Genomic DNA, 13,736 nt, shown 5'->3' on the forward strand with positions numbered 1-13,736 from the left:
TTAAAAAAATCCCCTCCCCCCGCCCAAAAAAGAGAGAAAGCAATCTTATTAGTCATTTTGGTAATTATTTTTATTAACTGAAATTGAGTATGATCTCTTTTTCTTCAGATACCAGTACATCTTTTAGAAGTTTCCAGAACTTTTTTTTATTAACAATAAATTCAAGCATATCAGAGTTGTTCTACCATTAATCCCACAATAAAACTAAAACCATGTACAGTGATGATCAAGCAATGATCTATAATAAGCACAAAAGCTTATTATAAATGTTAGCTTTCATTTAGAATTATTCAATAGGGAAAAATATTATGAATACTTTTGAGGTAATCATGTTTCTTTGTCTCTGCTTTCAGACACTTTTGATACATTTCATTGTGTTTTAAATGTTCCAGCATTTTCTAATCTACTGAGTCTTTAACTGGAAGAGAAATAATTGACATAAAGTACAGGGAACTCAGTTCTCCTTGATTACATAAACAAGGTCAACCTTAACAAGCCTAAAGACCCTAGAGCAGAAACTGAATACAGATTATTATTTAGCTTTTATAAAGTATTCCCATTTCCTTTATTTAAAATGGCTGCAGAAACCATTTGAAATTATAAAGAATTCTGGATGATTTGCTATCACAACAATTTTATGTATAGCACAGAAATTTAATTGATAAAAAATAATTGTATGTTGTTTTGCATACTCAGAGAGATAATCTAACCCTGATAATTAAAAAAACAAAAACCACACACAAATTAGCTTTCTTTGCATATGCCTTTATATTTTCTACATTTTCTAAAATATATCCAAATTTTTCTCTTTTATATTTTACTTAGCCAAAAACGATGGTAACAACAGATGTTTAAGTTCAGGCTATTTCCAATTGCACTTTCTACTTCTTCCTCAATGGATTTCTGCCAAGTTCCTCCTTGTTTTCTCCCCAGATTGAGAAACTGAAAAATCTGCTTAACAATTATTTAAGCCAATATGAGGGTGCCTCTGCATTCTATTATATATACATGTGTTAACCGCTGACAGCTCAATTTTGAAAATAAACTGTATTTCATAAACATTGCCTTTATTATTATTCAAAGTGTATGTATACATTTTTAGGACACCCTACATATAATTTATTTGCCTGTATCTTATATTTTCTTTTATAATCATGCATCATTGCTTTTCAGACTCTACTTATGAGCTGAACCACTGTTTGCTGAGGAAAAATGAAAATTTTTACCACCTATTGATCATACCTTGAGAATCTTGCACATGATCTCATAAACTGAAAATGTTTTCTCTGCTCGGGTCCAATCCCACGTTGTCACCTTTAAAAGATAAGAAAGTAATATGCCATTTTTTTTTTTTAGAAAAATAGCTCCTATTCCCTCGTTAAGTTTCTTATATACTATTGGGTCTAGGGGCACCTGTCACATATGTACTATAGAGTCTCTAGTTATAACTCTCATAGAAGTTCATGTAGAATGCTGTGGTTTCCTCTCTTCTAAGCTTTATTACTATTTTTTTCCTCTTTCAGCAAACATCTCATGTTACATGCAACAATCTCAATGTGCCCAATAGCTTTACATATTTTAAATATTGTGTATTCTTTACATATCTATATATATAAAAGCCCAGTGACCAGAATGGTGGAACAATCAGAATGACCAGTGGCTATGATGCGCACTGCAGCAGCCAACCAGACTGATCCAGGCCCCGATTGCCCCCCACCCCACCCCAGCCAGCACGGCCTCTGATCAGCCCCCAACACACCAATCAGGTGCGCGGCCGGCCAGCCAACCACCTGCAGCCCCATTCCCCCATCCCCCGTTGGCCCGGATAACACCCACCCATGCATGATTTTGTGCACTGGGCCTCTAGGCAATAATAAGTATTTATACTTCACACACCATTTTTTTTTCAAAGTTTACCACTCCTTACCTACAAAGAAGAATACCAGATAGTGACATTGAGTTGAATTTTTTTTTTTAAATATATTTTATTGATTTTTTACAGAGAGGAAGGGAGAGAGATAGAGAGTTAGAAACATTGATTAGCTGCCTCCTGCACATCCCCTACTGGGGATGTGCCTGCAACCCAGGTACATGCCCTTGACCGGAATCAAACCTGGGACCTTTCAGTCCACAGGCCGACGCTCTATCTACTGAGCCAAACCGGTTTTGGCAGAGTTGAATTTTTTAAAAAGAAGTAATTTATATTGGTAGTCATTCCAAGATATGAACACCTTAGAAAATTATGAAGGTACCAAACACGACAGTGAAATTGTTTCACTTACTGAAGTGTAAACCATACACCTATATTTCCAATCATATGAAATTATTCAGAGTAGTAATATAGTAAAATATATACATATTAATGGCTTTTTTACCTGCCTTCCTGATGTTGTGAACTTTGTATACACAGAGACATTCAAAATAGCAGTAAGTCAGACTTGATAATTCCAAGGCCCTATCCATTATTAGACCTGTAAGTGGTCTGACATTTGATATTTACATTCAATAAATGTTTATTGAGAATGACAATTATGGAAGGTATCTGCTTCAAAAGCAAGATATTAGGTGCAATAGATACCCATACATATTTAATAAAACGCCCAATGACTAGCATATAGGATATAAAAAATACTGTTGATTTGATGTAGACAGATTTGTGCCACATAAACATATCTTGCCTGTCATAAATGCCTAAATAGAAAAGATGTCTAGATTTCTCAAGGGTTATAAAGTAATGTTTAATGACAGAATATATATTCAGCAAAATATGCACAAAAACATTTGGACTATTTTCTATTTTTGTTCTGTAGCTGATTTTCAAAAATAATGGCCACATGCTATTTTTATTGTTAAGTCGATGTCACTCTGCTGTGACATATAGGAAAGTAAGTATTGGACAAAAACACTTACTGGAGGTGCCAGAAACTTGTAAAGACATGAGCCCCTCAGGGCTAGAAATATTGGAGAGTACACCGAGTCCTGAAGGGGGTCCTGCTCCCGGGCCTCACACCAACCCATGTAGACGATCTGCAAGGAAATGGAACGTCATTACTGCAGAAAAAGCCTCAGATTGGAGGTATTATGTGCATTTTTACCTCTAGGTAAGGCATCTTAATGCTCTAATAAAATTATCAAATTAATTGATGCAAAAGCTCATGAACCAGATTTTCCTTCAATAAGTATACATAAACCACTAACAAGGATTTGCAAGTGTTTATTTGTTTACATAATCCAACTTGGCATGCATTATATCTCTCACTTTCTACCATTCATACTATGAAAATATGTGTTTGTAACAGAATCCATTAACTTATGCCATCTGTTTACCAGTTAGTTCCATTTTACTATCTGGGAACACACACATAAGAGATTCAGATCTTGGAGATATCAACCAAACATTAAAACTACTACTTTACTCAATATATGTTCAAAATTTAGACGACTAGTCCATACATTATAGCAGGTAACTGGAAATTGTGAAATAATAAAACATATGTCTAGAAATGAAATTGCAATGCAATGTAAGGATTTGCCAGAAGTTTATATATAGCTGAAAGAGGAGCATGGAATTAAGTGAATTTAACAGTCACTGTATACAAAATCTGCATAAAAATCAATTGCAGTTCCATACTAAAACGACCATTTTTCTACCTCTTGATATACATGTGTGTGTGTGTACGCACACACGTGCGTGTTTATGGGCAGGCATGTGTTTGTATACACAGATAATTAGTAGAATTTTATATGTTACAACTAAAAGCATCTTGGAGTAACAGCTGTTTCTCAAGGCCACAGAAATCTAAAATGCCTACAAGAGGCAAGAGACTAAAATTATATATATATATATATATCTTACATAAAAGGCCCGTGGCCATCACGCCATAACACTATCGCGACCAAAGGAGCAGAGGCTCTCGCGGTGGGTGGGGTGGGTCGCAAGCTACTAGTGGTGGAGAGCTATGAGTGGGGGAGGGCGGGAAAGCGAGCTACGAGCGCATGATTTCGTGAGTGCTGGGCCTCTAGTGTGTGTGTGTGTGTGTGTGTGTGTGTGTGTGTGTGTGTGTATATATATATATATATATATATATATATATATATATATATATCTACCAAGGAGTTCTGGTTTAGTGGTACTGTCATCTCACAGCACTCCTCACCTTGCAGAATTTCAGAATTAATCTCAAGTCCCTAAATCAAGGGAGAGGAGATATGATATCCCCCAAATCACCATCATCTTTATGTTCCACCTGGCCTCTTATTCTTTTACACAGCGACCTCCACAGCATCTAACAAATCCATCTGTGTGCTTTTGATAAAGCTCCCAGAAGGTTTCTGACAAAACCATGCCTCTACACATCTCTCGGTGACGCCAGGTGGTTCCTGCTACCACAGGGTACCTCGCAGGAGTTTTCCCACAGCATCCGCGCCGTTACCTCCTGGAGTCTGAGAAGCCTTACTGTGGATCGGCTCACCCACTTTCTAACGTGAATGCATTCCTTTTTCTCCTTCCATTGTTCTTTGCATTCGGTCCACACCACTCCCACCAGGTGGGGCTATTCAGCTCAAGTAACAGGCCAGACTATGTCTCCTTGCAGCCTTCGACATTACTTGGCATCAAGTTCACCCTCCCTCTCAACCCAGGAGGCCAGCCTGCTTCCTTTTTCTGGGTAAAGCAATCAAAACTACTCCTTCAGTCCTTTTGGGGGAAATTTCTTCTCTGCCCGAACCCATGGTGCTGTAATGTCAGTCACCCACTATGTGATCAAATGTTTCATCAGGTGATTTTTTTTTTTTTGAGGGGAAGGCGGGTGGTTACAAGACTTTTGCTTTGTTAATACTTCTCTAAGAGAAATCATACTAAAGGGAATTTAAAGGAGAGCTAAACATGGAAGAGAAGTTACAAAGTGAGCTGAACGTACCCCGAGTGCTCTGAAACAAGCAGAAAGTGCTCTTCGCTGTTGGTAGAGGGCATATGGTGGTGATGCGTTGACAGCTGAGCCTATTGTCATTTGTGTTCAGCTGTAGAAAACCCTCTCCTTTCCCTGCTGCCAGCTGCTTCCCCGAAAACCACTGCTGAGCCAGCCACTGCAGCAGCACAAAGCCCTCCGCAGGGGGACCATGGCAATCACTCTGATTTGTCACCACCGAGGCTTGGCCCTATAGGCTTTCTCTCAAGACGCGGAAACGAAGCAGCTTGGGACTGTGCCAGGGAGTTCTGGAGACTGGCAATCAGGAGAGAAAGAAGAGGCACCACGGGCAGCGCATAAAAGCAGGTCGACTTGGCAGCTGGGGCCAAGTGTGTTCACAGGAAGTAGGATGGCTATTGTCCAGCAACATGGGTCGGTGCTATCTGGAAAACACTGCTCCTCTGAGATGCATTACTCTGACAAATAAAATGACCCTAGGCCATCCTGACTCACCATTAAAGAGTAACACGAAAGATTTCGGTTGTTGCTTGGCAAAGAGCGCTCTCAGATATAATGGCACCCCAGCTCTCTGCATATACAGGCGACATTTCCAGATGACTGGTAACCTGAACATTTTTCCTTCTCACATAGACAAGATGACATCGGGACTGCTATATCCCTAATGTTACACTCATTGGGGATATAGCCGTGAATTAAATACAACGCAATAATGTAATTTAGGCTCCACTTTGAGTGACTGTGCATTTCAAAAGAAAGAAGTAGAATATAGGCTATAAGAAAGAATAAGCGGTCCCAAGAAAACAGGTTGTTGTTTTTTAAAGAGCCCAGGGAAGGGGAGATACAGAGTATTGCAAAGGGTCTGATGTTCTAGATGAGATTGTGTAAGGTCTCACAGAGGGAACATTTGGGAACAGGCTTAACAGACTGAAAGTTCCCCATATCTCTATCTGGAGGAGGAGAATTAGGCAGAGGTGAGGAGACAGAAGGAAGCTAGGTAGTCAGGAACTGGGACCATGGTGGGAAGAGGGGGAGGAAGTAGAACCTGGAACCCAGTTACTAAGACAACACAACTTGGCAAGGAAGGAAGAGTGAACGCAGAAGACATGAGCTCAAACTTGATATACCAATGACATGTCAAAACACTGAGCTTTCACTTACTTTTCTTTCTTGAGTTGTTTTTAGTATGCTTAGGAAAGTAATACAAAGCTTAATTCTAGCATAATAAAATGGTACGGGGAATCTGTTATTATTTTCTATAATCAACTTATTTTGTCCTATAATCAATTATTAGTCTTATAAGTCAACTAAATTATTTGCTTGATTAATCAGACATTATTTTTATTCTATGCATTAATTTAGACTCATTTTAAATACAGTCAGCAAATTGTGAAAATCCTCTTTAACATTTAGATTATTTATGTAAAGTACTCCTAAATGTTGACACAGTAAAACTACTTCATGTAAATTGCTCTCCATGCTCTTTGACATTGTATTTAAATAATATAATTTGTATAAAAAATAGTGTTCACTTAGTTTACTTGAAAAGTTTTTTAATATACTTTTTATTGTCGATAGTATTACAGACTGCTTTTAATGTGATTAAATATAGCACATAACACGAAAGAAATCTAATAAACTATTTATTTCCCTGAATATAGTTAATAATAGTACACATTATTTCCACATAAAATTAAATTTAATCCAGATTATCTTCTATAATAAAAACAATGAAAGAAATATATAATTTGACTTTTAAAATACTTCTCCATCTTACCTGCTGGTTAACAGGAAAGTTTCTGTTGATTTTTTTAATCTGCAATGATAAATAAATAGTAAAAGTAAGAACAACAAAGGTGACACAAGATTGCCTAAATTTTCTGAGAATCAATATTTAGTGAGTAAATATACATTGACACAATTAAGTCATTGCATCTAAAACATCAGTTATGAAAGGAAAAGAATTTTTACTATCAAAATTTTTTCAAATTTCATATGAAAAATGTTAATGAATAGTATGATACCACTTGAGAGAACCAAACATCATTTGTGCAGTAAGTCATACAAAAAAGAAAAAGGAGGCTTTGTTGATTTTGAAAAAGCTTTCCATCTAATTTTTTGTTGTTGTTTATGAAAAACCAAATGCCTATGCTTCCACACACTGTTAAATAATTATCTACCAAGAACAAAAGAGTAATATTCTGTAGTTTATCTTTTCACTTTGAAATCATATAATTTCCAATTTGCTTTAACACTTGAGAACAGGGGAAATGGAGTATTTAAATACTAAAGGATAAAGAAAATGTGTCAAAATATTTTTAGTCAGAATCCCACATACAGCATAACATTGACTTTCAGACAATTTAGTAAGTGACATTTTATTAGAATTTAAAATAAATCCTCAAAACAAGAATTCCTTCTGTACTAAGTTATGTAAAATGCTCCAAAAACTGAATGAAAATGAATATGAGACTTAGATAAAGGACCTTAGGCTACACAGTCATTGTTCAGAATTTGTATTAGTTAAAACTAATGATAATTTTCCATTGCTTTTCTAAGAGAAACACAAAATGCTAATTCTGTATGGTATAATCTTATATCAGATTAATGGAGACTATTTTCATTTATAAGTTGTTTAATTGAATTATTTTATTTTTTTCCTTTTAAAGTTGTAGATCATGGGAAATTAATGAATACGGTGGACAAAGTTGGAGAATCATCAAATGGCCCATCATAAGACCAGACTTATTGGCAAGATATTTCTCTTTTAAAATATAAAAGAGCCGAAACCGGTTTGGCTCAGTGGATAGAGTGTCGGCCTGCGGACTGAAAGGTCCCAGGTTCGATTCCGGTCAAGGGCATGTACCTTGGTTGCGGGCACATCCCTAGTAGGAGATGTGCAGGAGGCAGCTGATCGATGTTTCTCTCTCATTGATGTTTCTAACTCTATCTCTCTCCCTTCCTCTCTGTAAAAAAAATCAATAAAATATATTTTAAAAAAAATATAAAAGAAAAAAATGAGAATATTTATGTGATTTCAGCAAGGGAAAAAACATATCTCTCTTACATTGCAATAATCACTTCAAAATTCTTTTGGTCTGGTGAGGAATCAGCTAAGGAAATAGCTAAAACTACAGGTGTCATCAGCTACAATGAGGAAAGTGTAGAGATGTAGACAGAAAGAGCAGGCCCCTAAAACATCTGTTACCAACCAAACAAAAAGTCTGTATTGAATACTTGGTGGAATTATGCTTTGTGCACAGTTTCTGTAGCTTTGAGACTGGGTAACATGAAGAACTGGCCAGAAAGGAAGAATGAGTTCTAATGGGAAGAGAGGGATGCATGAGGCAAGCAAAGCCCAATTGGATCAAGGGTGCATGTGAATTGTGTCCCGTAAAACTGCCTCAGTTAGCCCTAGCCAGGTTGGCTCAGTGGATAGAGCGTCGGTCGGCCTGCGGACCAAAGGGTCCCAGGTTCGACTTGAGTCAAAGGGCGCGTACTTCTGTTGCAGGCTCTTTGCCTGGGCCCTGGTCAGGGCGTGTGCAGGAGGCAACCAATCGATGTGTTTCTCTCACATCAATGTTTCTCCCTGTGTTTCCCTCTCTTCCACTCTCTGTAAAATCAATAGAAAAATATCCTTGGGTGAGGATTAAAAACCAACAAACAAATAAAAAGATTTAAAGGCTTATTATAACTAAAAAACTGCCTCATTTTATTTTGACTGCATCATTCAATTAATATCAAAGCAGATGTTTTAGGTTGTGCAAATGAAAACCAGCTAATATTTGCCAATATCAAGAAAATGTTCAAACATCATTTAACTTGCAGTGAGTAGTTTTCCAAGAGACAAAGTAGGTTAGTTATTTTGCTTAAATGCTCCCTGACGTAAACTGCCAAAAATAAACTCTAACTGTGCAAGTCACAAACCTATGATTGTCCAAATATGCATCTAATTCCCAAACATTCCCTTCCTTTTATCATGACGTAAGTTACAGACTGCAGCTGTTTGATTTCACTCCGTTACCCATTTTTAGTTGACAACCACATATCTCACATTCATATTTTTGTGTCTGAGGAAAAACAATGCAGAAATGAACAACATGCTCGCCTTAAAAAGCAGATATAAGGGCTCAGAAATGTCAGTAGCGATAAAAGAAAAAAAACCTACTGCAATGACACGCATGTCTGTCAGAAACACATTCTGCAACCTCTAACCACAGGCCTTCATTTATTTTCCATAAATCTCCTTTCTGCTAGGTATTATTTTTTCATGACTTTCAATTGAACTGCAAGATGTGTCAAGTCTTTTCAATGTGGCAGATATAATAGAAATTTTTTTCTTTAGTTTTTCACAACCAGCACGTCATGGAAAAAATAATCCATTTGTTCCACTTGCCAGTCTTTGCCATCTATTGTTTCAGATCTCCATGGATTAAATATTTTTCACTTCTGAAGATAAATGAGTAAAATATAGGAAGATAGATGAAATATTTGCTGACTAAACTCAAAGGACTGATTAAATGTGTGTTGTGTGTATGTGTGTAAATCCTGAGGGACTATGATGATCCCATAAAAATCACAGAGGGTATTATCTATGCATTTTCTTTAAGATTAATACATCTTTAGTATCAAGCCGTGTGGTTGACATTTTTGGTTATCTGAATAAAAAGCTATTTGCAACCTTCTTTTTTTTATTATATTCTGCTATAAATGCTACAGAAGGTAAAGACTAGCCTCTTTGCTGCCCTGGGTCCCCTCCTGCTGGGATTGTCACGGGACTGAGTTCAGAAGAATGAGACACTTCTCATTATTTAGTCCTTTATCTTAGCTTGATAAAAGGGAAGAGATGTAGGTGATGCTACTTATTCTTACTCGCTTTCTTTCTTGTTCTTAACACTGATGTGATGTTCAAAAGTGTTGTAGCCCCTGGGTGGCCATGAGGTAGCAAACATCAGGTGAAAGCCAACACTCTATGGGTAGTGGCGGGCAATAATGTGAACAGATACAAGATGGGTCCTTGGTGGCTTCATAGAACCACTGAAGGAAAGCCAGCAAATGCCGCCATCCAGAATACTTGTCGGTTGAGGACAAAACCAATTATTTCTCCAGTAGTCCTTAGGGTTTCTCTTATTTGTCATTGAAAACATTCTTAATTGATACACACATATGGGAAAGAGAGTCTATGCTCTTTCACATAATAAAATATGAATTATATATTTGGAGAATCTTACGTATGCAAATTACACATTCTCATTTCAGATAATGCCAATTTTCAATGAACCTTTAAGGATAGAAGCATTAAATATCTATCTATCTATCTATCTATCTATCTATCTATCTATCTATCTACCTACATACACATGCACACACAAGTAGCACATTTCAAGTAACATATATTCCACTCCAATAAAGAAAATGAATACATAGGATATATATGGAAGATTATGTTAGTGCTGTCGTAGTAAATAATGGTTGGAAAAGTGGGATTTATGAAACACTAGCTGAAATATAGCTTTGCATTTTATCTGCTTCCTCAGTCTCTTAAAGATGAGGGAACTGAGGTGCACTTCTCTGGCTTATCAACAATTCTATCTGCTGAATGATCTAATCACCATCAGACATTCTGTCCAGTATTACCAACACTCTATTCAAAAAACTCAAAATCTCAAGTGACAATTTGACAAAACAAAGACAAGCACCCTCACAATAAATAAATTGATCCTGCCATGTACTGATGGTTCACGGATTAAATCTTTTAATTTAGAATGAAACTGGAAAGAAAGGCCAAATGTTTTAGCATCATTGAAAGACCAAAATATTTAAAGTACTCCCTTCACAGTGACTGAAGTTAACTCAGTGTCTGTTTATGAAGAAGAATGTAAAGCTGAAGTCACATAACTGGTGAATAGAGAGAAGCTAGGACTCCATGTCAGCGCTGATACCACTTTCCAGCACTGCTAATTTACCTCTGCAAAAGCATCACTTTCAGTTGCCTTTGACTCATCAGACGAGAGAGTGTTTTGAAATTATACTCCGGTCTAGTTTCAGGTCTGGCACATTTGCAAATACCTTTTTACGAATCTTTACTTATATTCCCAACCCACCCATACAGATCTTAGTTTTTTTATATTACCTAAATCTTCAATAAATATTTATTTTTTTCTACCATATCTTGTGTGTGTGAATAGTTTTCTAACTTATTCCATTAATATCGCATATGTTTTGGAGTTACAGGAGATTTTTTTTTGGTTAATTCTCACCTGAAGATATTTTTTCCATTGATTTTTAAATTATTTTTTACAGAGAATGGAAGGGAGGGAGGAAGGGAAGGAGAAGAGGGGAAGAAAGAGAGAAACATTGATGTTAGAAAGACGCATTGATTGACTGCTTCCTGTACTGGGGATCAAACCTGCAACCCAGGTATGTGCTCTTGACCGAAATTTGAACTCGCAATAGATCCACTGAGCAATACCAGCCAGAGCTCAACCTGTTCTTAATGACTTTTATTCATCTAATTCCATCACCATTTCCATTCAGCACTGGTATTCAGTGATCAGGTGTTAATGATTTTATAGTTTCCATTTATTTTAGGAATATATCTAGATGCTCCCTATTTGGCAAGTCTCTAATTCAACAACTTGGAGACATATTTCCTGGAGCATTAAAAGTTTCAGTAGTTTGGCATAATGCCACAGGATCAACATTCTCTTATTTTATTAAAGATGGATATAAAATAAAACAGACTATCTATTATAATCATTATTTCATAAGAGAATGGGCATTGAAGGCCACAGATACAGGAGGAATATATACCATATTAATAATCTGATCTTAAAGAATAGAAATTTATATTTAAAAGCTTATTATTTATCTAAACATTTTTTCACCCACAATCAATGGCAACTTTAATATTAAATAAGATTCATTATTGTGATTAAGTCTGTTAATTTTTCTCTTGTAGAGATCCCTACTGCTACCTCTATATACATGTCTTCTCCCACCAATTAAACTGTTTTACTCATTGTTTATATATCAACTTGAGGAAACTGTCCTTACATTTCTGAGTTAGTACAGATATAGCCCCTCATAACACTTCTTTATGTTATATATAAAAGTTGTAATTTCACATTTACTTGTGTGATCATTTAATTAATGTCTCCCTTCCTCACTAGACTATTTGTTCCATGAGGGAAAAAAACTATCCACTTTTGCTTAAAATTATAGTGCTGACTCATACCAAATTGACACTGTAGGCCCTCAAAATTATTTATTGAATCAGTATATCAATAAATCAGGGAGCTGACAATGACCTCCAAATATGTCCATATCTGGCCCTAGCCGGGTTGGCTCAGTGTATAGAGTGTCAGCCTGCGATTCAAGGGTCCCAGGTTCGATTCTGGTCAAGGGCACATGCCTGGGTTGTGGGCTCGATCCCCAGTAGGGAGTGTGAAGGAGGCAGCCAATCAATGATTCTCTCTCATCATTGATGTTTCTATCTCTCTCTTCCTCTCCCTTCCTTTCTGAAATCAATAAAATTATATTTTTAAAAAATATGTCCATATCTGGCATTAATGTAACTATATATAAGGTAAATATATGTATACATATATTTAGATTACATACACATATATACACACTTATGTATATTTTAAATAAAGTTTTTATTTTAAAAATTTTAGTTTTACAGAAATTTTCCCAAAATAGCAATTTCCATATAACATATACCCAGTTTCTCCTATTATTAGCATCTTATACTTAAGTACCATGGAAGATTTGTTAAAATGAATGAACCAATAGCAAAGCACTGCATTTTTATTAACTAAATCCATGCTTTATTAAGATTTCTTTAGTTTTTAAATAATATCCTTTTCAGTTCCAGATTCTCATCCAGGATACCATGTTTCATTTAGTCACCATGTCTTCCTAGGCTACTCTTGGCTTTGAAAGTTTCTCAGACTTTCCTTGTTTTTCATGACATCAATTTTGAGACTTATTGGTCAGGTATTTTGTAGTATCTTCATCAATTGGAATTTTTTTGATGCTTTTCTCATAGCACAACAAAGGTTATGAAATGTAGGAGGAAGCCTACAGGGGTAAAGTAATATTTTTACTATATCATATTAAGATACTGTCAACATGACTAAATTTTGAGTTCAATTTTGATCATTTGGTTGGAGTTATGTTTTTTTAGGTGTCTTCATAATAATGTTATACCTCTTTCCTATTTTTACTCTGCACTCTGAAAGTCACTATATACATTAAGAAACAAGATTCAAAAAGAAAACATATCTTTAGTACCCTCATAATTTTTATTCAGTTACTAATATCCTAAATATTTTATTTGCATTTCCATTGTAGGGCATACTTCTCAAAAATGGGGATTATAAACTATGGTATTTAGCAGTTGCAGAAACATATTCTTTGAATCTTCTGGTTACCTAGTAAGAATATCAATCTTGGAAAAATTTAAGAACCTTTTAAACTTTTGCCCAACTGGCTTTAGTATGCGTTGCTTGCCTCACATTAAGTATTTTGTAATTGGTGTAATCAATACAAGAACTAGGATTTTGCCCTAACTGGTTTGGCTCAGTGGATAGAGCGCTGGCCTGTGGACTGAAGGGTCCCAGGTTCGATTCCGGTCAAGGGCATGTACCTTGGTTGCAGGCACATCCCCAGTAAGGGGTGTGCAGGAGGCAGTTGATCGATGTTTCTCTCTCATCAATGTTTCAAACTCTCTATCCCTCTCCCTTCCTCTCTGTAAAAAATCAATAAAATATATTTAAAAAAAAAGAACTAGGATTTCTAACTCAT

General features: G+C 36.1%; 1 protein-coding gene across 2 annotated transcripts in view; it reads right to left on the reverse strand.

The window, feature by feature from the left end:
• Nucleotides 1-13,736, reverse strand: part of SNTG1 (syntrophin gamma 1) — a 107,783-nt gene that overhangs the window by 8,469 nt on the left and 85,578 nt on the right. For both annotated transcript variants that reach the window (XM_081110880.1, XM_081110881.1), the window contains 3 exons: nucleotides 6,703-6,741; nucleotides 2,911-3,027; nucleotides 1,243-1,314 (listed from right to left, as the gene is read on the reverse strand). In XM_081110880.1, coding sequence (XP_080967006.1) covers nucleotides 1,243-1,314; nucleotides 2,911-3,027; nucleotides 6,703-6,741 — 228 coding nt within the window. The remainder of the gene's footprint in view (nucleotides 1-1,242; nucleotides 1,315-2,910; nucleotides 3,028-6,702; nucleotides 6,742-13,736) is intronic.

Source organism: Myotis nattereri (assembly GCF_964212035.1).
Source record: "Myotis nattereri genome assembly, chromosome: 17".
NCBI classification, from domain to species: Eukaryota; Metazoa; Chordata; class Mammalia; order Chiroptera; family Vespertilionidae; genus Myotis; species Myotis nattereri.